The sequence below is a fragment of the Solea solea genome, chromosome 10 (genome assembly GCF_958295425.1).
Source record: "Solea solea chromosome 10, fSolSol10.1, whole genome shotgun sequence".
Taxonomy (NCBI): Eukaryota; Metazoa; Chordata; class Actinopteri; order Pleuronectiformes; family Soleidae; genus Solea; species Solea solea.
The window spans coordinates 6,042,576-6,068,254 of NC_081143.1; the positions used below are offsets into that span (position 1 = coordinate 6,042,576).

The 25,679-nt window shown below is 42.7% G+C and overlaps 2 protein-coding genes across 2 annotated transcripts in view; both read left to right on the plus strand.

Moving 5' to 3' along the window:
• The first annotated feature begins 6,269 nt into the window (after positions 1–6,269).
• LOC131466960 (histone H3.v1-like) lies at positions 6,270–9,141 on the plus strand. Its single transcript, XM_058640597.1, has 2 exons — positions 6,270–6,683; positions 8,765–9,141. Exon 2 carries the CDS (start codon positions 8,789–8,791, stop codon positions 9,089–9,091), a length of 303 nt encoding a protein of 100 aa, XP_058496580.1. The 5' UTR covers positions 6,270–6,683; positions 8,765–8,788; the 3' UTR covers positions 9,092–9,141.
• A 9,593-nt stretch (positions 9,142–18,734) lies between these two features.
• LOC131466959 (voltage-dependent T-type calcium channel subunit alpha-1H-like) overlaps positions 18,735–25,679 on the plus strand; it is a 48,019-nt gene continuing 41,074 nt past the window's right edge. The window contains exons 1-4 of the mRNA XM_058640596.1: positions 18,735–18,830; positions 19,047–19,180; positions 19,613–19,710; positions 23,189–23,348. Coding sequence (XP_058496579.1) covers positions 18,792–18,830; positions 19,047–19,180; positions 19,613–19,710; positions 23,189–23,348 — 431 coding nt within the window. The 5' untranslated portion in view covers positions 18,735–18,791. The remainder of the gene's footprint in view (positions 18,831–19,046; positions 19,181–19,612; positions 19,711–23,188; positions 23,349–25,679) is intronic.

The following is a 25,679-nucleotide window of genomic DNA, read 5'->3' on the forward strand; positions in this document are numbered from 1 at the left end:
CACAGGGAATCAAACCCAGCACCTTCTTGCAGTTCTAATCACTAAGCCACAGTGCCACCTCCTCTGTGACCATCTGTGCAAGATTACATGGTGAGCAAATAAGTAAAGTTTTTTTTAAATGATTATTGTTATCATTATTATTATTATTATTATTATTATTTTATAACACATTTAAAAACAACCTCCGTTGACAAACATGCTATACAGACAGAGCAAATACAAATATCAATCAAAACAATTGTGACATTAAAACATTGAAAGTATACAAGCAATAAAACACTTAAATGAGTAGACATTTAAAAAATAATCCAAGCCTTCACAATAAAACCAATGTCTCTTTCCTAAACAGCGAAAGCCAGTGAGATTCAGAGGTTGCTTTTTTTGTATTGGTTCAGGGTCTGGACAGCTCTCACATAATATAAACTCGATGTTCGTTGTTATTACTTGGTAATCCATAGATTACACCGTAATCCATCCTGTGGTTGTCGCATTTTACTTGGAACCACTTATGTTGCCCTCATGGTGGCACAAGAGGAAAAAGAGCAGGTTTTTTTCAAGGTTTTTTTTTTGTCTTTGTTTGTCAAGACAGTTTTACAGTCAACAGAGACACATCATTTCCACGTCTCATTTGTCTCCCACTCTGAAAGCTGAGACTTTGAGAAGGGGACATTGACACCACATGTAGAGGACTGTATGTATGTGTGTGTGTGTGTGTGTGTGTGTGTGTGTCCTGTCAACCTCTCTGTGCACTTCTACTGTAACCAGGTCAAGTAAAGGAATGGACCATCTCAGTGTCACATTGCTCATGTGTTCATATTCATGTCCATGTGCCTGTGTATTCACGCTTGGCGTCAGAATGTGCCCTCAGGTGGTTGCCATGGTAATTTCAATGCCTGATCAGGATTATCGATTTGTGATCGAATTCCCATGATGTGTGTGCGTGTGCGCGCATAGACTTCCCCGTATACAGTACCATGTTATGTGATGGTCACCATGGTAACACACCCGAGGGGTGCCTACCACACACTGATAATAATGTTTGGCCTAGATACCCATCCTCAACCTATAAGATAGGCAATGTATATATCTGTGTGTGTGTGTGTGTGTGTGTGTGTGTGTTTCAGTGACTAATGTAAACCAGCATATGAACACACCACAGTGACAGAGCTGGAGTAAAAAATGCATGAAATGATTCCGTGTTGCAGAGAGTCTTGCGCGGGTCACACGAGACAGTAATGTGTGAGAGGGATGAAGCGAGCTGGAAAGAGAAGGATAACAAACGGGAGTGGGAACACACAGCCAGGGAGACCCAATAACAGCCTATTACTAGCAACACATTTACACACACAGAGGATTTTTTTCCACTGTGCTCATCAGTTTTCTTCTCTGTGTGTTCACTGTGTCCTAGTTATTCAAACTGCTGCTGACAGGGTGACGATAAAGATGAGCCGTCTGTGAGTATCGAACTGTGTACAATCTTATTTCATACGTTTACTCACCAGTCTGCAAATAAAATAAGTTAGACTGATACAGACAGTGATTTTTACCCCCATTTATGATCCCCAGTAACCCTTAACAACAACAGGAAAAAAAAACTCCCTAAACACAGACTAATAACAGAATAACAATCAATCAATTAAATAAATAATATACAGTAGGTAATACAGTATCAGTGAGTACTAGAGTCAATATAGTACCAAACCAATATAAGTATAAAATAAAATAACAACAATAGTAATAAATCACTTCTGAGTGAAAATCTAACCTTGCTTTAGTCTGTGTGTGAGTCCATCACACTTTTATTTTTTTAAATATATACTTTATTAATCCCCTAGGGGTAATTCTTTCTCTGCATTAAACCCATCCTCTACTAGGAACCGCCCTAGAAGGAGCAGTGGGCGGCGCCCGGGGAGCAATGGGGGTTGGGTACCTTGCTCAGACCCTTTGACCTGGTGGGGACTTGAACTGGCAACCCTCCAGTTACAAGTTCCCAAGTTCCCTTACCAAGTTCCCTTGGCCATGGGCTGTCAAAGACACTGTTGGCTCGGATCAGTCTGACATCCACAAAAAAGTCATAATATTATGAGAATAAAGTCATAATATTAAAAAAGTCATAATATTATGAGAATAAAGTCATAATATTATGAGAATAAAGTCATAATATTAAAAAAAGTCATAATATTATGAGAATAAAGTCATAATATTATGAGAATAAAGACATCATTTTATGAGAATAGTCATAATTTATGAAAATAAAGTCATAATTTTACGAGAATAAAGTCGTAATTTTATGAGAATAAAGACATCATTTTATGAGAATAGTCATAATTTATGAAAATAAAGTCATAATTTTACGAGAATAAAGTCATAATTTTACAAGAATAAAGCCATCATTTTATGAGAATAAAGTTTTTTTTATCTAATGTATTATTATTAAATAGCAGCAGCACACAGATGTAACCAGCGTCACTCTTGCAGTCGACCACTAGCAGCCATTTCCTCCTCCACAAAAGATGATTTCCTCCAGCTCTGTGTGATTCTTTCTTCCAAACAAACTTAGTTTCTTTCACAAATGTCTCGATGCTAAAGATAACGTGGTGCTGATGTGTCAAAAAGATGAAGTATTTCTTTATTTGTGAAGCCCAAATCAAAATCCTCATCTTGTCGCAGGTCTCGGCTGATCTGAGATTTGGCTTGTCATTTCAGCCTTACTCTGTTGTAATAATAATAATAATAATAATAATAATAATAACAATGATAATCTTAATACCCGTCAAATGTTGTGACTCATCGTGCCACATTGTTAACATTATTCTTTATTATTATTATTATTATTTTGAGGGAAGTGTGAAATACTTTGACACGTGTGTCTGAAACCTCAGTAGCTAAACTACTGTATATGGTGTGATGCCAATGTTATTTATGGAAATGATCCCTCAGATGTGTGTGTGTGTGTGTTTGTTATAATAATAATTTATTAGTCCCAAAGCGCTAAATCAACTGTTTACATTACAGCTTGGGCTATAATACAAACACAGAGCACAGAGGTAAAATGTGTGAATTTCATTCTTTCATTCCTCGCCTCGATCTGCACCGTTCTTTGGCTCAGGTGTGAATTTTACCCTCAAGCTGACTTCATATTTATAGCGTTAATAGTGTGAACACACAGGGTGAATACAAAAACGACTGTAGGTAACAACAAGTATTGCTGTATTTTACTTTTTATCCATGTAATGTGTTTCCCAGCCTGTAATGAATACTGTGGGACACTCGTTTGCTTTCTAAGGGAGATTAATTATCAAATGAAACATCCCCTGAACATTATTTGGAGGCCATATGCAGATATTATTAGCAGGAGAGTGTTTAAGACTGGATCTCCCCATAAGCTGTTTGCTTCATAGACCTACTGTACACTGTAGTTCTAATATTAGCTCCCAAAGTGGGATCCAGGGACTCTAACATGCAGCCTTTAGGGAATTTCATGCAGCCTCCAGAAATATTTGCGGTAGTTGGGTTTCAGGTCTGTTTCAAGTCAATTAAGATGCCTGTTCTACCCGTTCACAAGAAACTTTGTTTGTTTGAGGAACACAGTCACAGGGAACATTAGAACAATTCATTACATCTAATTACCACCTCATTTACAGGTTGAGATTTTGACCCGAGATACGCAAGTGGGTAAATAAGCATGTGGAAGAACAACCGTCAAAGGTGTAGACACGGGAAACTGGATTTGCTTGAGTTTCGTTGAGTCTACTTTCCTTTATCTATATATATATATACTATATATTATACTCTTGACATATCCAGTTTGTGGAACCACAAATTAGGGATAGGAATGGGTATCGGTCAGTATCGGTATCAGTCCAATAGTAGAATCCGATACAATCCAAAAACCCTATATATGGCGAGCTTCATGTATGCACAGACTGAAAAAATGTGAATACAAATCCGCAAAAGCATTTTTAGCGGAGTCATTTGTTGGGGAGAATAAGATTTGTTACACAGTTGGAGAATTCTGTCTTTGAAATAACACAAATGTGTTGTTAACAGCGTCATCGTTCATATGCATCGTCTATGTATCAGGACATCCCTGCCACAAATGAAACTACTCATCAATAGGTCCTTCTTGGACACGTGTAGGGCATCAAAAATAATGATAAACTGCACCAGTAATAACTCATCATGTCTGTCCTCGTGTAATGTCAGCGCTCAGGAGAGTTCAGCGTTCAAACTGAACTTTGGAAGAACTGGCTTCAGTTGTTGTGCTGCTGACAAGCGATCTGCAGGAAACTTTGGAAAAGTAAGTATTGGCAGTTCCACTCATAATCACTTTTACACTAGTTTGTGAAACATACTGTATTTAAACTTTTTCAGTGTGGGATTTCCTATGTGTCTTTAAATGGTTTACTTTTTTCGTAGCTGTTTATATAATGCAGTAAATGAATCATGTACGTCTGATGTTTTAATGATTAAACGGTGGTTGTTCTCCAGTGTGTGAGGTTTGGGGACTTTTAGGAGGTTAAGTTGAATATTGCATGCAAATGTCAAACTGCAGTATTTGACGACCGGCTCATTCTAATCCTAATGTTCAGTTGATAATACATTAATAAGCTCATACATACTTTGTTGTGTTATAATTTGTATGTCCTCGGTTTGTTTGCGCCGCCATGTCGGCAGGAAAAGTGTCTGCAAAAATGACATGACTCCAGTGTTGATTTCAATCCTTCAGAATTGCAACTTTAATCCACAGAGATTGAGAAATATATCCCAGAACCTGACAATGTTTATATAAGTGACCTTTACAAATCCCCCAGGTGCTTCAACAGAAACAGCTTTTTCCAGACCTGCAATGTTCTGACATTATAGCAAAGAGACACATTTCTTGGTGTGCTGCTGTTTATATACGTCTATGGATTTGAAAACAGGGTGACTTCCTGCCAAAATGGTGGTGTTTTGGTTCTCTGCCACACTTTTGGGCTACGTGAGTTGACACCTCTGCCGACTGCGACTGTGAAGCTCTTATATGGCAGCACTCTGTACACACTCACGGAGGAAAAAACAGCGTCCAGGTTGCTGGCTGGTGAGATAACCACTGGGCAGAGACAGAGAGAGAGACAGAGAGAAAGAGAGAGAGAGAAAGATGTTGGGATGTTGGGATGAGGTGTACTGTGAGGTAGAGGAGAGGGGACAAGTCACATGCACTGACTTGCTCCGTCAAGTTATCCTGCATTAAGAATAAACCTCTCCAGTCAGAGCTTTCAAAATAAAACTGTTATTGGACGAGACATGAGCAGATTATGCACATTGTTAGTCACAATTTGAGTTTTTCCCACGTTTCTGAGGCATGAGAAGAAATTTGCAAAGTTGAACAATCAGGTGTGATGAGTTCTCCGTCCTCCACAACTTGTGGTTCAATGCTGAAGCAAATCTAAACTTAAGGAATTAAACTTTACTCCTCATAACTTCAAATAGTACATTTTTTTTATTATTACAAAAATCTGGATGCAGATGCAGAGTCAGATTTTTGTTTAAAATAATTCACTTAAGAGGTTTATCAATTCCCAAATTCTACCCACTTTCCTGTCAGTTGATCGGTCTGAAATGAAATGGGTCCAAAAAACTATTTTATCCACACTTGACTTGACGTTTTGAGTGCAGGTAAATGGAAAGGAATTCAAATGTATGTGCTCTTTTTTGTGGACCAGGAAAAGGTGACATTGTAATAACGTGGGTGACAACATGAATATGCTTGAGGGGGTTATCAAAGCAAGATAATCAGTGTTATAGAGTCAACATGGGCTTAATTAGCTACACATAAAGTATAAAGCTGTTATATCCTTTATTAATGTTTTATTTAAATAGTTTTGTTTCATAATTTTTTTTTGTTTTGCTATTTCTAATCTTACGTTTGTTTCCATACATGGACAATAATTTATTCCATGAATTTCATGTTTGGTAAAGATGCAAATGCAGAGATGTATTTAACGACAGTGACAGTTTTACAAACTGAATAAAACCACAAAATAAAAAGCATAAACAACAAAATGTTAAATAAATAAATAGGAAAAACAACATCACAGCAGTACATCATTTCTTCCCTGATTACAACACTCAGGTCAGGTGGCACATGCAGTTGGCTGGAGACAGTGTGTAATTTGTCATGTCTCGTGGCAGATCTGAGGTCACGTGACACAAAGTGATGACTGTGTGTCTTGTTTTATCAGAGGAAACACCGTCCTGCCTGAGTCTTAATCAAAACAAATGGTCTTCCACCACTCACTTCCTGTACCTGCTTTTATTTTGAAGGTGACATCCGGTGACATCTCCGGGCTGCCTCTCTCTGGCTGACTTGACGCAGCTCTCCATCTCCCCGGCGCGCCTGAACTCCAGCACCTGACACAGCAGAGCGCGTCCGGCAGCCGCGGGGACGCAGACGCGCCGGAGATCACCATCCGGTCCTAATTAACTTCACTTTCGCAGTCTGTGAAAACTTCTGCGTGACATCCCTCGTGTGTTTTTTTTTGTCCCTCTTTGTCATCATCCGGACTGAGTTTGGATATCTGCAGGGGGAGGCGGCAGCGGAGCAGCGGGGCTGCTGTCAGATGGAGCACCAAGGCTGCGGGAGCTCCGGGCGCACGGCGGACCTGGAGTGAGTGACGCTGGTGGATGGACGCTGCGCCCCGGTAAGGACTGACTTTAAAGTTTTTGTCCCTTTTTTTGCGCTAATGTACTTTTTCCGTCTCTTTCCTCTCTTGTCCTGGACACTTTACTGGGTAAATGTCCGTGGAACAGAAGGAAAATGTCCACATCCAATAATGTCGCTCTTTGTCAATGGCGCCGTGTCTTCCACAAAAAAAGCAGGGAGAAATATTGGCAGTTAAAACTGGCTTCTAATACAAGATTAAAAGTCAGTGACCTCACCGTGTGCTACTTTATGACGGATGTATGTTCTACTGAGATTAGAGGCATTAATTAGACAAATAATATTGCGACTTGTTTTGGTATATTTGGTATTTATGTGAAATACAGTTTCATGCAGGGTAATATGGACAGTTTTCAGTGGAGTGCTGTGGCTAATGCTCTACAGCCTCTCAGATGTCGTCAGATATGTGATACTGATTGGCCTTCACAAGGCTGTAGCTTATACCACTGTACAAAGAGTATAAAGGGAAAAGAAATTAACACAGAGTGCTGCTTCTTCTTCTTCTTCTTCTTCTTCTTCTTCTTCTTCTTCTTCTTCTTCTTCTCCTGTGAGAGTGAGACACATTGATGTAAATGCTCAGTGAAGAGTTCATGCATCTGTGATGTGGGGCTGCTGTGAATATAAACCTGAGCTAATTGGTTTCAAAGGTTCCTCAAGGTATGAATATTTTTTTCTTTTGTCTGGTTGAGATTCAGCAGGATGATTTATTTTTCGGCTCCTAATGAGTTTCTAAAATGTTTTCTGTCCCTTAAATTGTGCAGAAGAAAAGTGTTCTCTCTGCTGTTTTTAGTGGTTTATTGATGTCCGTCCATATTGGATCAGAACAAAAAGCCTTAACTTGTGCATCTCTGGAGTTCTAACACAGTCTCGGCTACAGGCCCATAATGAAAATAGACACTGGCAGATTCAGTCCAATTAATTCCATTAACTGCAAACAAATACACTCACCTTCTCCACCAGGAAGTTGCCAGCTCTCCTGTTGTCCTGTCTCAGTGTCCACTTCCCCGCATGAACCCGTGGACGGCGCAGACTTCTATTGTCGTCCAAACGATCTCATCTTTTCGTGCCAACTTGACAACATATTGGTTGCTTTGAAACTATTTTTTCCCAGAGTCCTTTGGGATCAAAAAAAACAATGGAGCGAGCACACGGCGAACCAGTGGGGAGCGTTTGCTGTGGACTGTGTGACAGCGTGGACCGAGTCACATGCTCCAACTCCCATCCTTCCCCTGCCAAACGCCGCTGCGTGCTGCCCACTGAGGCAGAGACTGTGATGACATTAATCAAATATGTAAGAAGAAATGTAAAGCCAGGGAAAGAATCTGTCCCTGTGATCACGCTCTCATGTTAAACTGAGATTACACTTCCTCCATGATATTCTTCAAGACTACTCCACTCACTCACTTATATAAGTTAAACCACGGACTGCTGCGGCTCCACAATGTCACTACCCTTCCCCGGGTTTTATCTTTAATTATAGCTCAGGGAAAAATTATAACTCAGTGGGCTTTAAGTAACACTAATCATCATGAGTGGAAATGAATTGTGCATGAAGAAATAAATCAGGCAAATGACAATATCGGCTCCCACACTTCCCTCCTCGCCACAGAGGGTATATGAAACAGCCGTGTAAGCTACTTTCTCTCTGTATGTCCAGATTGTTTAAAGCCAGCGTGGATTAAATTCATCTGCAGTAATGGCTCCAGCTGCAGGATTACAGTGACGGGCTCTAAGTGTTTCCTGTTGTCTGGCTCTGACTCTGTGTTTGCACCTTTGCAGCACACGTCTAATTCTCTCTGTTTCAAATCATTTGGATTGATGCTTCCTGTGCAGGAATATACTCAGTGAGACAAAGGGACAAAGTTTCTCTCTCTCTCTCTCTCTTTGATGCTTGAGGGTGAAGAGGTTTGTTCACATCGTGGCAGTCCTGACAGTCACTGCACTTCCTGTTTGTTTTGAGAACTGCATGAGCCACAAGAAACACACACACACACACACACACACACGGATGTGTTTCTATGTCTCCAACAGTCTTGCTGATGTCCCCGAGTCCTCTTTCAGGTTCAGGCTGTTCACAGCACGGCCATGACGAGCACCCGGGAGTCCGACCTGCATGAGCAGCACAGAGGAGCGTCACGGGGGGACGGGAATGAGAAGGAGGAGGAGGAGGAGGGGGAGGAGAAGGTGCGCGTGTCAGTTGAGGGAGAGCAGAAGGAGCAGGCGGTGGATGAAGAGGAGGAGGAGGAAGAAGGGGACAAGGAGGAGCTGCCCTACCCCTCTCTAGCACCAGTGGTCCTTCTGGCTCTGACCCAAACCAGCCCACCCCGCTCCTGGTGCCTCCGAGCTGTCTGCCACCCATATCCTTCCCTGCCTGAAGCACGGCCATGACAAGTGTTCACGAGTGTGAGTGTGTGAGTGTGTGAGTGTGTGTGATAGAGAGGCGGCGTGTGTTTGTGTTTCAGCTCTGTACTTTCTCAAAACTGTTGTACCAACAAGGCACCGAGTGCCTCGATGTTTGCTCTACGTTTAAACACAAGGGAGATGGAATGAAGGTCAGCGCTGTGTGTGTGTGTGTGTGTGAGGTCTGAAGACCTCAGGTATTTCCTTGGACCCATTAGCTGCAGGAAAAGATGGCTAACATTTCCCCCCTGATTGAAGGTTTCCATAGTGACAAGCCCTAATGAATCTCCAGGGTTACAGCCGCCTGTCAGTTGCATTGTTAGCGGCCTCCACTTATACAGCAGGAGTCACGAATAGTAAAAACTCAACATCACCTCCTCGAACCTCGCTCTGCTTCTGTCTTCGTCGTCTCACATCCTCCCCCCCCCACCCCCCCGTCTCTCACTCTCCTGCTGTAGATGTGACGGTGTTAGTGTGTGGTTGTCAGCACCCGAGTGTGTGTGTGTGTGTGTGAGAGAGAGCAGCTATGAATACTCCAAAGCATAAACGTCAGCAACACCCCGGGGATTTGTCGAAGCTTCTCCAAATCGAACATTTTCCACCACTTTTAACTCCTTTTGTGCACGCCTGTGTGTCTGTGCGCGTGCGCGCTTGTGTGTGTGTGTGTGTGTGTGGACTCCTCCCCTTGTGCGATTGTCTGCTGGTTATTTTGCCGCCGTCAGCACTCTGTGTACTCGATCAAATATAAATACATAATTGCTGAATAAATAAAAATGCACAACAAGAGGAGAACGGGGCGGAAAAGGAAACTACAAATGCCATGAACCGAGCTCCTCTGTAGCCCGCTGTGCTGTTACCATGGTCGTGTCCCAGAACATTGTACACTCACTGTGTCAGCACTAACTTAGTGGACAAACGCACACTCATGATCACACACACACACGCATGTGAGCGCGCACATACACAAGCAAGTGAGTAAATGCCCTCGCACAAACGAGGGAATCTCCCATGGAGAGGCTCTTTAGAGGAATCACCTGGTTGCTTGGCAACAGCGTAGCTCTGCCCCGATGTTCTGGTTACTTCCGCTTGCAGTATTTGTTTGTTTTCTTGGTGTGTGTTCGGCGCGTCTGCCTCTCTTTCTTTCAGCAGCTCGGCTGTAAAGTGTGTTTTATGATATTTCTGCACTTTATACCTCCATCGTGTGTGTGTGTGTGTGTGTGTGTGTGTGATGTAACGTGGGTGGACAGGGACAGGTTATTGGACAGGGACACTAATGTGAGCACACTTTGAAGGGGTGGGGGCATTTTTTCCTGCGGTGAACCCCCCCCATTCCCTCCCACTTTATAAACTCTCATTACATATAGCAAATGAATTCTTCTACTTCCTCCTCCCTCTCAGTATCAGCCTCCTCTGTGCCACGGTTACAGGAGAGTGTACATCTCCCCATCCTGCTGTGCATCAAATTTAATTCTGGACAAAAACAAGATTAGCTTCTGTCATTACATAACATTCCCTTGGATCTGGGTTGTTTCCTGAGAGGAGGCTGTATGAGGAGCCCACTTTATGAAGTGCTGATCCTCCTCCTTCGATGTCGCGTACGACACACAAAGAGAAACATGTTGTCACATGTGAGCACGCACATAACACACACACACACACACACACACACACACTCTGGACATAACTTATTCAGCGGTGCATGAAACATTCAGAGTGTTTCCTTTTGTTTAAAGATGAGAAAAGCTGATTCTGTCACTCTGACACAGGTACCTCTCTGTGCCTGTCTTTCCTCCTCAGTCTTCCTCCCTCTCATCCCCCTTTAGTCAATAGCAGTCTCATCCTCCTCTCTTTATAGCTCTCTCCATTCCTAAACTGCCTCTTAATTGGTTTGAGGTGCGTGTGTATGTGCTTGAAAATGGGGGAGGGGATGGGGGATATGGGGGGGGGGGCAATAATGGACAGGAGGAGGTCTTACCCAGTGTAACATGAGGCGTTGAAATCATTTTAGCCAATTAACATGCTTCTAGCCAATGTCTCCATGGTTACCAAGTGGCATACATTTAAGGGGTGGAGTCAGAGAACTTGACAGTAAGTTGGCCCACCTTCATTATAGACTACACGCACACACACACTCTCAAACACACTTAACTAGGTTATCTTTAATCAAGTCTGTGTGTGTGGCTTCCAAAGCAAAGTGAAAGGGCTAATGAATTATAGATCACTTATATGCCTTTAATAAAAGCAGCTGTGTTGCCCGGTTGTGAGAAATCCTTTGGCTGGTTTTCAAATCTCCAGAATCTCAGTGGTACTTTGAGAGCTCTTTAACTCAGCGGGAGGAAATGAAACACACACTGATAAAACAACTGCACACCTGGAAGGTCCAGTGACTTGACTCGGAACATTTGTAGAATAAAAGTCCCGATTATCCTGACTTAAAAAAATCATTGCGATATACGATATTATTGCGATGACTGAAAAAAATGTGTTTTAATTTTTTAATTTTCTTTAGATTCTAAAACAGGTGCAGCCTTCTGTCTGCACTTACGGTGGTCAGGGACATCGCAGATGAAGTCCTTTTCCACCACAGGATATTTTCTCATTTACCTGGGATTTTGAAATTTGAAATTACCCGGGGGAAGAAGTACCTACTCGCGCCGAGGGACTTTTCAGATCACCAGGAACTTTAGAGGGGCGGGGCTATGTGCTGAAGAGCGCTGATTGGTGTAACACATTCAACAGCTGTTTAAGCCAGTGCCGCTGCAATCGACCGCTAAACAAGTTTATAAAATAAAAGTAATAAAAAAGGACATTTCAACAACTTGAGCGTCCCCCATCCTGGTGTAAAGTGTAAAAATTATTATTAGAGTGTCACAATTAATGAGGCAGGCTTGTTGGGCGCGTTTCATGGTGTCATTGTATGTGTTTGGCCTCTAACTTCTTCCTCTTACCGCCACCTGCTGGACTGGAGCCCCCCGCGACCCTCCTGTGGAGGATAAAGTGGCAGAGAATGCATGGATGGACTATGGTGGTGCACCAGGTCATCCATAATAAGCTCCACTCAATTTGAATTTGTGGTGACATACGCTGCAACTAGCGATCGATTTCATTATTGATCAATCTGTCTCGATTAATTGAATAGTTGATTTGTTCACATAATCTCAGAAAATGGGGGAAAAATAAACCTCAGAATGACAATTCCTGTCTCCCTATCTCCATAAACCATATATTCAGTTTACCCTCATACAGTCATGCAGGGGAACAAAAAAAAACCCAACTACATTTAAAGGATAATTGATAAAAGCATAATTGATTGTCACAATAGTTGGTAATTAAAGTAGCTGATTATCCGTGGATTAACAGATTAACTGTTGCGGCCCCCACAACAAAGTCATTCAGATTAATTATGAGGACATCTGCACTAAATGTCATCTCAACAACTTCAATTTGGAATTGGACCACGGAGATGAACCGACCATCTGACCGTCAGATGGAACCAGCTCCGGTCATTAATAAGCACGTGAGGGTTTCTCACTTTGTCATCAGCCATAATCCATTCACGCTGCTGTAAGTGATTATTAATAATGCAGTAATGAAGGGGCTTCTGTTCACGTTCTCTGTCGAGCGGTCGGACGAGGAGAGTTTTACCTTATGATCCTGGAGCGTCGGGCAGAAGAAGTTCAGAGAATATACAACAGCTAAATGGATTTTTACAACTTGGCTCAAGTCTTTCTCCCTAATGGATTATAACTGTGATATATGAACTAAGTGATGAGACGGCGGCGGAAAAGCACAACCTTATTATGCTTTTTAAGAATGAAGACAGATAAATAGATTAAAAAAAAATGTAAAACCGTGCCCTGCACTGGACTGCCGCCTTTCGCCTTATCTCAGCTGGAGGATGAAGCAGTAGATGATGAATGAACGGATGAAATAGAATAGTCTCCGTCTTGTGATTGCGCGCGTGTGTGTGTGTGTGTGTGTCCATCAGTCCTTTTAAGTTAATGAATGTTTCATATGAAAATGGTCCCACACACTGTGGCCTTAGCATGTGTCTCCCCACCAACTGTTCAGGATGACGACAGAGAGATCAAGGAGATGTGATCTGATTTGATTTATGATGTCTGCCTGACCTTTATTACCTGTGTTGGCACTCGACAAGCGCGGGAGACAAGGAAGGGGAGGGAGGTGGTGGGAGTGTATGTGTGTTTCTTGTATCTGTTACCTCTTTGGGACCGTTTCTGGCATACAACACTGACCTTGTCAGGACCAGTCGTCGTCATGGAGACCAAAACTTGGTCTTAATGAGGCAGCGCCTCAATTTCTGAGGAACGAGGTTGAGGTTAGGGTTAGGTATTGAACTGGTTCTGGTGAAGAACGACGCTTTGCTTCGGGCTGTCCATGTGAACGTCATTGCTGCGTGCCCTGAGAAGAATAGCTGCACATGCCTGTGTCCGTGTGTGTGTGTGTGACGAGATGAGAGGATGAGGCAATTAGGGAGGGAAGGCAGAGTGTGGAGGCCACGTAACATTCGCAGTTGTTTACACTCAAAAGCTTGAATTTTAATCCCTCAAATCCTGGTATTTAACTTGTGCTTTTAGGCACCGCATCATTTTCTTCACCTCGTCTCGACCTGCCCCCTGTGTGTGATTCCCCAGCCTCTACTTCAGCTGTCACTCAGACTCTCCGTCCCTCGGACAATGGTAATTATAAGTGTGGCTGTAGTTTCTCTGTTGGCTGAGACTCGGGTTCCTGACACAGAGACCAAAGCTTTACCCGGCGGCAATCATATAGAGAGGGGAGGGCACCGAGCAAAAGCAATTCAGAGACAAAGGCAAGTGTATGTGCATGGGTATGCATGAGAGAAGACAAAAAAAAGAAAAGATATGCCAGAAATGAGATGAAATGGAAAAGGGAAATTATACAGCACCATATAAAGGAAGATGGAGAGACAGAGAGCAGGAGGAGCAGAGCAAAGAGGAAAATAATTGGGCTAAAGAGAGGGGGGAAATCCTGTAGAGGAGAATGAGAGACGATGGAGGGAAAGGTTGAGTGTGAGAGTGGATGGAGAGAGTGTTAAAAAAAAGGAGAGGACGGACGTTCCCTCTGTGTTTCACTGCTGATGGTGAATGATGGGCCAACTGTGGAAAAACTCCCGTCTCATCCATCACTCACATCTTGACCCTGCCCTGTCCCTTGTTTAACTATGCATGCGTTTCCCTATGAGTGCGCCAGAGTGACTGAGTGAGTGTTTTATGGACATGCAGGATTATTTAAGCTCCTGTAACTTTTACAGATAGAGCAGAACGACTGTGACCCTCCGCAGCGCTGAGGAGGCGAAGGACGCCTCAGCTGGGAGTCGTGCAGAACGACGTCATTTTCTGTAACGCGTCCGTGTGCAGTTTTTTTTTTTCTTTTCTTTTTCATGCGTGTTTTAATTGTGTTGTCTTCCAGTCCAGACAGGATGCAAGCAGATTGTGAAACTCAGGAGTCAGTTCCCACGGTGAGATAGGGGTTCCCATGGCAACCATCGCAAAGGGAGGACACTGGATTACCCTTTCTTTCTTCCCCTCTCTCTCTCTCTTTCTCTCTCTCTCTCTCTCTCTCTCTCTCCCTCTCTTTCTCTCTGTCTGTCTCAAGGGTGATAAAGGATTGTACTCTCATTAATTTTTGGCCCTCTCGAGAGCAGAGTGTCCACGTAGGGGACTCTGTGTGTGTGTGTGTATGTACCCATGTGCATGCTCGGGGCTTTGTTATTTATGCGTCCTTGGCTCTTGAATACATTCCTGTCATCCATTCAGCAGTTTGCCCATTTGTGCTCAGATGTGTGTGTGTGTGTGTGTGAGACTCCAGCACAATATTTTCTTTAACTTTCCTCCTGCGACGGCTCAGAGTAAACTGACTTCAAATGCCTCACCAACCATTTCACGGCAGCCGAGTTGATTTTGTAGTTGAAAATATATTAAAACATGTCAAACTTAATTACAGTTGATGTGTTTAAGCTCACAAGTTTTCAGCCTAGATTCCTAGAAAGTTAAAAAAGCATGTTTATTTTCTGTTAACATCCCTCCTGAGAGATCGGATCACCAAATGAATCTTTTTTATTAAGATAAAGACATGGTTGGTGTAGTGGTCCTCCCGTGTGTGTGTGTGGGGGGGGGGGTTTCTCCGGGTTCTCCTGGTTCTCCAGTTTCCTCCCACAGTCTGAAAACATGCAGATTTGTGGATTTCCCAAATTAGACTCTCTAAATTGTCCGTAGGTGTGAGTGTGAGAGTGAATGGTTGTTTGTCTCTATTTGTACCCCGCCTTTCGCCCTATGTCAGTTGGGATTGGCACCAGCGCCCCCGTAACCCTCATGTGGATAGAGCAGTAGAAGATGAATGGATTAAGATAGAGAGGATGTCAGCTGAAGACATGTCAAAGAATGTGGTCTCTTGTGTTCAAGACCACCTCCCAATGTGGTTTAAGTAAGTGGCAACTGTTAGTGACGTAAGCCATAAGAATCGGAACTACACCAGAATAATACCAGCTGTCAATCACACTGGTGTCCACTCTGATGTGTCATCTAATTGGGAACATCCATCCACCTTGTCTATCTCAGCGGACATAGGGGGATAGGCAGGGTACAGCCGCCAGTCCATCACAAGGACACATAGAGACAAACAACCGTCCACTCTCATGTTCACACCTATGGTTCATTTAGAGTGACCAATTTACCTAATCCCCCATATTGCATGTTTTTTGACTGTGGGAGGAAACTGGAGAAGAAAAACCCACGCACACACGGGGAGAACATGCAAACTCCTGGGTCTTTAAGAGTGCTAACCACTACACAAACCGTGCGGCCTAATTGGGAACATCATGTTCACTTGACAAAGACCTGTAACAACCAATTGAGCACATTAACTCGTCAGGAGAACGTTTCCTGGTGTTGTAAATCAAGTGAGAAGTACGCTCATTTTCCCATAATATTCCATTCAAATACATTGCAACCAGAGGAGTTGAGTCTCTGGTGGCTACTCAGTATAATGTTCCTTCTGGGTTGGCTTCAGTGGTTTGAGTGATTAGAGCTGAGGGCACACATGAACGTATGGTTGTCCAGTTGTGATCAGATCAGATGAGTCATGGAGGGATAAGATCATCTTAGCTCCACTGATCCATGATACACAGAGACTGAGCTGGACGATGGGGCTGTGACGACCAATCCATCCATCCATCTTTTACCGCTTTATCCTCCACATGAGGGTTGCAGGGGGGAAGAGCTGTGCCAATCTCAGCTGACATAGGGGCGATAGGCGGGGTCTCACCCTGGACAGTTCACCAGTCCATCACAGGGACACATAGAGACAAACACTCTAATGGACAATTTAGAATGTCCAATTTAGCGGAGAAAACCCACACACACACGGGGAGAACATGCAAACTCCATACTGACTGGGTCGCAAACCTGGGTCTTCTTGCTGCAAATGAGTGCTAACCACTAGAGCTGAAACAATTAATCGATTGCTAAATGAATCGACAACTATTTTGATAATCGATTAAACGGTTTGAAGCTTTTTTTTACGATTAAAACCGGATTTCTGATTGTTTAAGCTTGAGAGTGTTCTCTTCACACCAATGAAGAGTGTTCTCTTCATTTCTTTGCTCTGGATAACAAAGAAATCATTAAAAGTGAATAATTTTTGTTTGTGGACAAAACAAGACATTAGAGAACATCATCATTTCCAGGTTTGACGAACACCGATCAACTTTTTTTAGGTTTTCTGATATTTTATGGACCAAACGATTAATCGAGAAAATAATCAAAAGATTAATCAATTATGAAAGTAATCGTTAGTTGCAGCTCTTTTCATAATTAATGAATCTGTCAGTTAAGTTCTCTATTCACCAATTAGTTGTTTTCTCCGTAGAACTTCAGAAAATGTTGAAAACTCCCAAATCTAGAAATGAGGCCGTTCTCAAATGTCTTGTTTTGTCCACAAGCCAAAGTTATTCCGTTTTAATGATTTCTTTGTTTGCAACCAGAAAATATTCACATATTAACTGAAAAACCAGGGGGATTTTAATTATTTAATAAAAATATATTATTTAGTGGTAATTCATTTAGTGATTTAGTGCAGTCTTACTAGACACTGAACCTCTTCCCCATCGCTGATTCTGCTGGTTACTGCAGGCAAAACTACTGACTGGGGATGACAATTAGAAGATAAGCCAAGTAAATGAGTAGAGAGAGACACATAATGAATGCAGATGAGTCCACACGGGGCACATGAGGTCACTGCATAATTTGATGAGTCTGAAAATGGCCTGCACACTCACCATATCTCAGTGGGAGGTGTTAGACAGTACAGCGCTCTCCTCCTCCACCAGCACCAGAGCGCCACGCCAAAGAGTCGTGTTCGTGCCTCCAACAGGGTTCAAGGTCACAGGTCACTGGAGCCACTCTGTCGCTTTTATTGGTACAACATTGAACCTTCACACTGGATGTTGTTTTCTTATTTTCAGTTTGTCGTCATCCCGTACATCATTGTGTGTGTGTGTGTGAGTGTCCATTTGCTGATTGGTCAAAATGAGTACAGCCGATTGTTAATATTAGGGTGCTGTTGTGTATTTTAAATGACCAAAAATTACTTTTTAAAAATCAAATAATCTGGGATTATCAGTCTGCCGATATGAGAGTGTGAAGAGTGTGCAATAACCACTTTAGTGCCAAAGAGATTAGCCTCACAGCAAAAGTGTCCTCAGTTCTGTGTGTGTGTGTGTGTGTGTGTGTGGGCGACTCCAGCTACAGCAGTCTCCAGTTAATCTAACCCCATTGTTCATGTCTTTGGACTGTGACAGGAAGCCAGAGTACCATGAGAAACCCAATGCACACATGAAGAAAATGTGCAAATCTCACAGAAAGGTTCTAGCCATATGAGGTAGTGGGTCCAAGGTGCTGGATTAAGGCTCTAGTCTCTTCAGAGGCGTCAGTTTGAATCCCACCACTGCCAGGAATTCCTTATGAGTGTGTTGGTGTTAATCTCACAACATCTTCACTTGAACTCCTGTATTCCAGTGCCTGGAGCAACTCTGGATGTCTACGCGGTAGATTAGTCGCAGCTGCCGCCGCTCTTTTGCTCCTGAAAATGTCCATGAATAATCCTTCTGAATGCACTCAACTGAAAGCTGGGACTCTTCAGTATGAAGAGACACACAGAAGTTTGAAACAGCCACAGAAACTGTTGTGTTGATGACATATTTGACAGATATAGACATTGGAAATGTGGTGAAGTATTATCTTCACTATGCATTTTGAGAGGAAGCATGCATGCGCAGCTTGTAGAGAAACTAGGCATCCAGTGCTGCCCGCCACCTATTTGTTTCTGATATAACGTGTAAAGCTTGGACTGCTCAAACGGCAATTTATCAAGAAGATGTAATCCGAGCCAATAAAGAGCTCAAGTGAAATGTGTGTATTTGTGTGTTGACTCTAGAACGAGAACGTGCTGCCTTTGATATATTTTCTTTAAATCACTGCCCATGTTTTTGGAGTATAGCTCTCCTGTTGAAGCAAAGTGTGTCTTTGTCAGAAGTTGTTAATAATCATTAAGAATCACAGTCAGTATGGTGTTTGACCCTTGACTTTGTCCCACATGGTTTGAGCGTGTGAGCATTCTTGCAATCCTGCTCAACTGTGTGACTCTTGGGATGTTCCAGCCTTGTGACCACACCCCCTTCTTCCTGCAGGTACCACACACACACACACACACACACACACACACACAATCTGGAATTACAAGCTAATTATGTTAAGCCTTGACTCATTATTATCTTGGGCCTGAAAAGTTTTCACTGTAATTTTTTTCACTCAATCACTGTTCTCTAATCCTCTGGATTTTGTGCTTGTGTGTGTGTGCGTGTGTGTATGTGTGTGTGTGTGTGTGTGCGTGTGTGTGCGCTCAGGCTCTGGATGATGGGATCTTTGCGTTCTTTGCTGGGGAGATGGTGATGAAGATGGTGGCTCTTGGGGTCATAGGTCAGAGTGGTTACCTAGGTGACACATGGAACAGACTGGACTTCTTCATTGTTTTAGTTGGGTGAGTATTTGACAGATGCACACACACACACACACACATGAACATTCACACACAGATATCTGACATTAAATATGAGCCAAATGTGTGTGTATGAGTGTGTTTTGTGAAAAGCGCAGACACTTGTTTAATGCCAGTTAAATGTCAAGCGTGTGTGTGTGTGTGCACGTGCTCAGATGCACTGATAAAAGTGTGTGTGTGTGTGTGTGTGTGTGTGTGTGTGTGTGTGTGTGAGTGTGTGACTGCTACACAGAATGACAATTGCATCATTTTGTCCTGAGAGACAGCGACCTCTGTGATTGGTTGATTTTTAAAGGCTATGTATCGCAGAGACCATGTGCTGTGTTCTGGTGGATTCCCAGTAGACATTTAGGATTTGCCAAGGTCATGTTTATCAGATGCCAGTGACACAGCAGTGGCTTTCCCTCTTCACAGAATGCTGGAGTACTCCCTTGACGGACACAACGTCAGCCTGTCAGCGATCAGGACCGTCCGGGTTCTCCGCCCGCTGCGAGCCATCAACAGAGTTCCCAGTGAGTTCTTGTCTTTTATCCTCTGCACTCAGAGAGACTTTTTGTTTTCATTACAGTGGCTGAGTGCCAGCACACTTGAATTTGAATGAAACGGTGAGAGTGAGGTTAAAGTGCTGACTTTAAAGGTCTCTCCTGACTTTTGGACAATGCAGCGGGTCAAAGTGTCAAACAGATAGAACTCTTAACTTTAAAGCACTCTTGATTTGGGCTACATTCACACTAATGACGTGTTTTATTAGTGCTGCTGGTCTCGTTAAAGGCTTAAAACTCAAGGGCTGCATTTTAGAGACATCTGGATATGAGGATGTAGACGACCATGATCACTATCTGATGATGTCTGATCGGTCACGACTCACCTACCAGCAGTGAAGCCAACATGGAAACAAATTACAAGCTTACTTTTCTCTGTTTTCTTATTTGTTTCACTCATATCCATCCATCCATTTTCTACCGCTTTATCCTCCACATGAGGGTAGCGGGGGATGCTGTGCCAAACTCAGCTGACAGAGGGGGCGATAGGTGATGGACAGGTCGTCAGTCCATCACAGGGACACATAGAGACAAACAGCTGTCCACTCTCACACCTCAATTTAGAGTGTCCAATTTACCTCATCCATCATAATGCATGTTTTTGGACTGTGGGATTAAGCCGGAGAACCCGGAGAAAGACCCTTGTTTTGACCGAGTCAACCGTGTGGCCCTCACTCATATCCATTCAAGGAAATAGCAAAGAAAATAAAAGTACATGTACAAGTGAGGCAAAGGAACAGAGAGGTAACGAAATGAGGTTTGCATCTCACCAGAAGTGCAACAAGCATAAAGTGCATGTATATATATATATATACATATATATATATTTACATATATATATACATATATACATATGTATATATACATATATACATACTGTACATATATATGTACAAAAGTAGATTTCTTTACAGAGAGTAATATGCAAACAAGAGAAGACATTCTTCGGTGGGCAGAATTCAAAAATTGGGGGGGGGGGGGGGGGGTAACTGGTGTGAGGTGTTGTGCAGCGGGGTTAGTGGGGGGCAGAGTTCAGAGATCGGGGGGCAGAGTTGAGAAGGCAGAAGCTGTTCTTCAGTCTGCTGGTTCTGGTCCGGTGGCTTCTGAGGCGTCTGCCGGAGGGCAAGGGGACAAACAGTCTATGGGCAGGGTGGGAGGAGTCTTTGAGGATGCTGCGAGCGCGACGCAGACAGCGTTTCCTCTGAACGTCCTCAATGGCAGGAAGTGGAGTCCTTGTAATGCACTGTGCGGTTTTGACCACCCTCTGTAGTGCATTACGGTCTGAGACAGAGCAGTTTCCGTACTAGACTGTAACACAGTTGGTCAGGAATGGTCATTTGACTAACATTATGACCTTTTCAGGATTTCTGACATGAAACTAAAGCGCTCTGAGATCATTTCCCCTTTCAAAATACTATTATAAAGTGCAGTTTTATGCAGAATCTAAATGTGTGTACGTTATATGATAGTATATATTGATAGTGGATAGTGGCTGCAGCATTGACCCGACCTGATCACATGATTAAAACCATACCGAAGGCATGAAGAAGAACACGGAGCCCCTGAAACAAGTAGGAAGTGTGTCTGGCAGAGCATCAGCAGAAAAAAACTACCAAATGCCTGCTGGCGTTTGTGGGTGGTAGATTTCTAGAAAATCACTGACTGAACAATATCTCAAATATGATGAGTGTGCATTGTGCAGGTTTGTGTGAGCCTTTCCAATCGGCTTTCTGTGCCCTTTAATTGGTGGCCAATTATAAAAAAAAAAAGAAATGTAAAACTTCTGTATTGTTCTTCGGATGTGGAAACTCTCTCAGCTAAAAGTCAGCAACCTCATTAGTCACCGCTGCGACGCTGAGAAATGTGTTGCCGTCCTTGTGCCCTGTGACGACACTGTAACTTCCATTTAATCTCTTTGACTTCACAAGTTTCCACGGCTCTTAACAACTGCAGCCCTCTGTTTGACGGATCAGGACACTGTGGCCAAAGTCATTCAAGTCATTATGATGATATCTGGTGTTGTTCCCAACTCTGCATGTGTTTGCTTTGCGTGTGCGTCGCAGAATGCATTTGCGTTATCATGTTCAAGCATCTCATGCTCGTCTCACACGAGTTAGCCACGACAATCTCCTTGTGGATACTCATAAGACATGCACGGTCCTCAAATAGACTGTTTATGTCTAGTAGTCTTCCAGTTTCCTCTGTGACATCAATCAGGAGGCAAGAAGAGTAGCAACTAGGGGTTCTGTGTGAAAGCTGCTACTTTCATTTCTTCTTCAACACGACATGATGTCGATTTTGTAAATTCTGACCCAAGTCGACAATAAAGCACTGCACAAATGAGTGGACACCAGGGTGATTGACAGCTGTATCGTCCAATAAGAGCCTGGTTGTAGGTGACGTCTCTGAACACCAAAATGGCAAATCTTTAGGCTTCAAAATGGGAGTTCAGATTCTTATGTGTGACGCCATGACTGGTTGCCCCTTGTGTTCACTCATTGAACATAATCTTTCTCCACAGTGTCTGTATCTGTAGAATATGTCACAAACACATCACATCACATCCTGTGCCCGTTTCACAGTAACAAAAAAACAAAAAAAACATCTTTGTTCCCTGAAGCCATTTATTTTTCTTCAGGGCTTTTATTGTGAAATAATTGCCACAGATGCAAAACGTTGTTACACTGTAGAGTCCTTGCATTGAGTTTAGTGGTGAGGAATATTTTAAAAGTGCATTAGGGGTGCAAGTGCCCTCTAGAATGGTGAGCAAGTTTTAGTACTATAGTGGGAGTAGCGATAATTGTGCAGAAGTCACAAAAAAGACCATTTGTCTTCATAAAAACAAGCCACGCACATGTTGAGCTGTGACATTTTCCCCACATTTTCTAAATTCAACCTAAAAATATTGAGTCATTTTTGTTCAGGGTTACATAGTTGGTGAAAATGAAAAGATTGCTGATAGGTTGTGCTGAAAAAAGGATATAAGACACTCTGTATTACACATTCTTCTAGCCTCTGTATGTTTTAACATAGTAATGGAAAAATAGCAGCTTTAATGCTCTGAGTTCTAAGGGTTAAACCCAGTGACGCAGCACTGCACACACATCCAGAGTAAACCAGGTAACTCATCATCTCAGATGAGCCATTTTTTGTCTTTTTTGTTGTTTTTTTTGTTTTACTACACTCTTGGGACAATTAGACCGAGTTTCTCCACTAGTGGAGAGTGTGTTTGATGTAGCCGAAAGTCTAGTGCAGGCTCATTATCAGTGTTTGCCATTCACTTAATTGCACTGATCTTGTTTTGTGCAGAATTCATGGAGAGATTCCTCCTGTCTGGCCAACACTTCCCGTGATTGACAGTTCAATTCAAGGCCCAGTCACATGTGGTGATGTTTATGTTGTGTTTTTTTTTGTATGTTTGTTTATGTGTGTGTGTGTGTGTCGGCAGGTATGCGCATCCTGGTCACCCTCCTCCTCGACACACTTCCCATGCTGGGCAACGTGCTGGCACTGTGCTTCTTTGTCTTCTTCATCTTTGGCATCATTGGCGTGCAGCTATGGGCGGGGCTCCTGAGGAACCGCTGTTTCATGGGAGAGGATGTCAAGATGTGAGTTGCCATAGTAACCGGCAGATGTCACAATGAGCAATACTGTGGCCTCATTACGCTGAACCCTGTGTCAAAAGTTTGATCACCCCGGGTTTTATTTCCTGAGAGTGGATCAATACGAATGATCGGTTGATCGCGTCTCTCCTTTAATCAGCGTATTCTGGGAGGATGTAAATGTGTATCATGGGTTTCCTGCTGGAACCTGCGGCATCAGAGATCACAGGCGATGTAAGAGGGAGCAGTGAATTTCTGCCTGATGTCACTCGGGGACTCATTTCGCCTGCTGCTTCAGCACAAACTGTCAGAGTTTCCTCTGTCTCTCCTGTTTCGCTCCCACATGATCCTCCATGTCATGCTCCATCACCGTCTGCTGAAGCTGTTACAACATTATTCTTGCTCCTGTTCACACACACACACACACACACACACACACACACACGTTTGCACTTGATTCATAGTGAGGACCTTCATAGACTAGATGCATTCCCTAACCCCTTACCCTAACCGTAACCATCAAAACTAAGTGCCTAATCCTAAACCTAATTCTAACCCTAACCCTAAAACCAGGTCTTAACCCCCCAAAAGCCCTTTAAAGGTGTGAGGAGCAGCCAAAATGTCCTCACTCTGTGTGGTTTATATAATTTATTTTGTCCTCACAAAGCCACAAATACAACAACGCACATACTGTCCACACGGTCTGGTTTTCCATGACTTGAGAGGACATTATAGTGACCATACCTACTACTACTACTGGACTAACCTCAACCTAACCACACAACAACAATATTTTCACCTTAAAATTTAATAATTAATGTTTTGGACACTTGCTTTTTGTCCCCAAGGAAGACGAGTCCCCATAATGTGAGCGATACCTGGACATGCACACACACACACACACACACACACACACACATGCACCCATAATATCACATAACATCAGAGTGCATCAGCTGACATCCTGTAACATCTCCTGACCTCACGTCTGCTTGACCGTTCTTCTTCTTACAGTGTTCATACTGTACGTATGAACTCATACAAGCAAGTAATCGCTTCACAAAGAATGTGACGCGTCGTTACGCGGCACGGATCTGTGCCGCAGGTGCACCCATGGTAAATTGCCTTGGGAATAATACACAACTCCTTATATGGACATGCTGGGGGGGTGTGTGTGTTTATAGGTCACATATTCACGCTTTAAAAAGTGCATTTTCTTTCGTCTTCTTATGTGTTGTTGAGTCACAGTTATGATTTATTTTATATGGCATTTTTAGCAGTAATATAAAGTAGTAATGATTGTGCAGAAGTCACAGAATGAGACGTTTTTTCTCTTCTTTTTGTTCGTAAAAAAATGAGCCGTACATTTTGAGTACTTTTTGCTCGGGAGTGTTTTCAGACTGCCTAGGTTGTGCTGAAAAGAAGGATATAAGACACTCTATGTTGCACATTCTTATACCCTCTAGTATATATACTGTATGTTTAAACATAGTAAGTGTTCTAAGGGTTAATAAAAATGATGAAGATGATAATAATACATTTCTACACTTATCGTATTACAGTAAGCTGAAAAACAGCTGATTAAAAAAACAGCAATAACATATAAAACAGAAAGATGAAAGCTGGCCCCATCAGAACATATAAAGGCTTTACTGTAACTGTGACAGACAAACAGAGAGATATGCACACTTGTACTGCATTTGCATTTTCTCTCTCTGCTTCATAAACAACAAAAGGACGCTGCCTAATAAGAAGTGAGATCAACTCTCCCCTGTGACCACTCTCTGTACCAAAGATGATTGATTACTTATCTCTGCACACCAACCCTCCCTCCCTCCCTTTCTCTTGTCAACCCCATTCGCCTGCGCTTCTCTCTGTTTCCACGCTTTCCTCAGAAAGCAGATATTTCTGAGCCTAGAACACGTCCATGAAAGGATTCGTTCTCTTGAAACCTGTTTGCTTTTTTCTCTTTCTCTTTTTTTGTTTTTGTCACTTCAAAACAAACAATGAAGTGATCTTACAACTAAGTATTATTTGTGTGGTCCAAGCCTGATGGAGCGTATTCCTCAGTGCCACAGTGCTCCATTGTTTTCCAACAGATATTAAAGCCACACCATTGTTCTGAATGACATCCTCATCCATTCAAATGAACATGGACACTGTAGTTGACTTTGCCCTGGTCTCATATGGTACTCACTAGTAAACCAAATTCATTAACCGAGGCTAAAAGTAGTCCCCAGAAAGTGCAATACTTTCCTCTGTTTGACAAATGACTACTTAAGTGTCCAGGATCTAAAGTAGTGTTGGTTCCCTTATATTAGTTAATCATTTCCATAC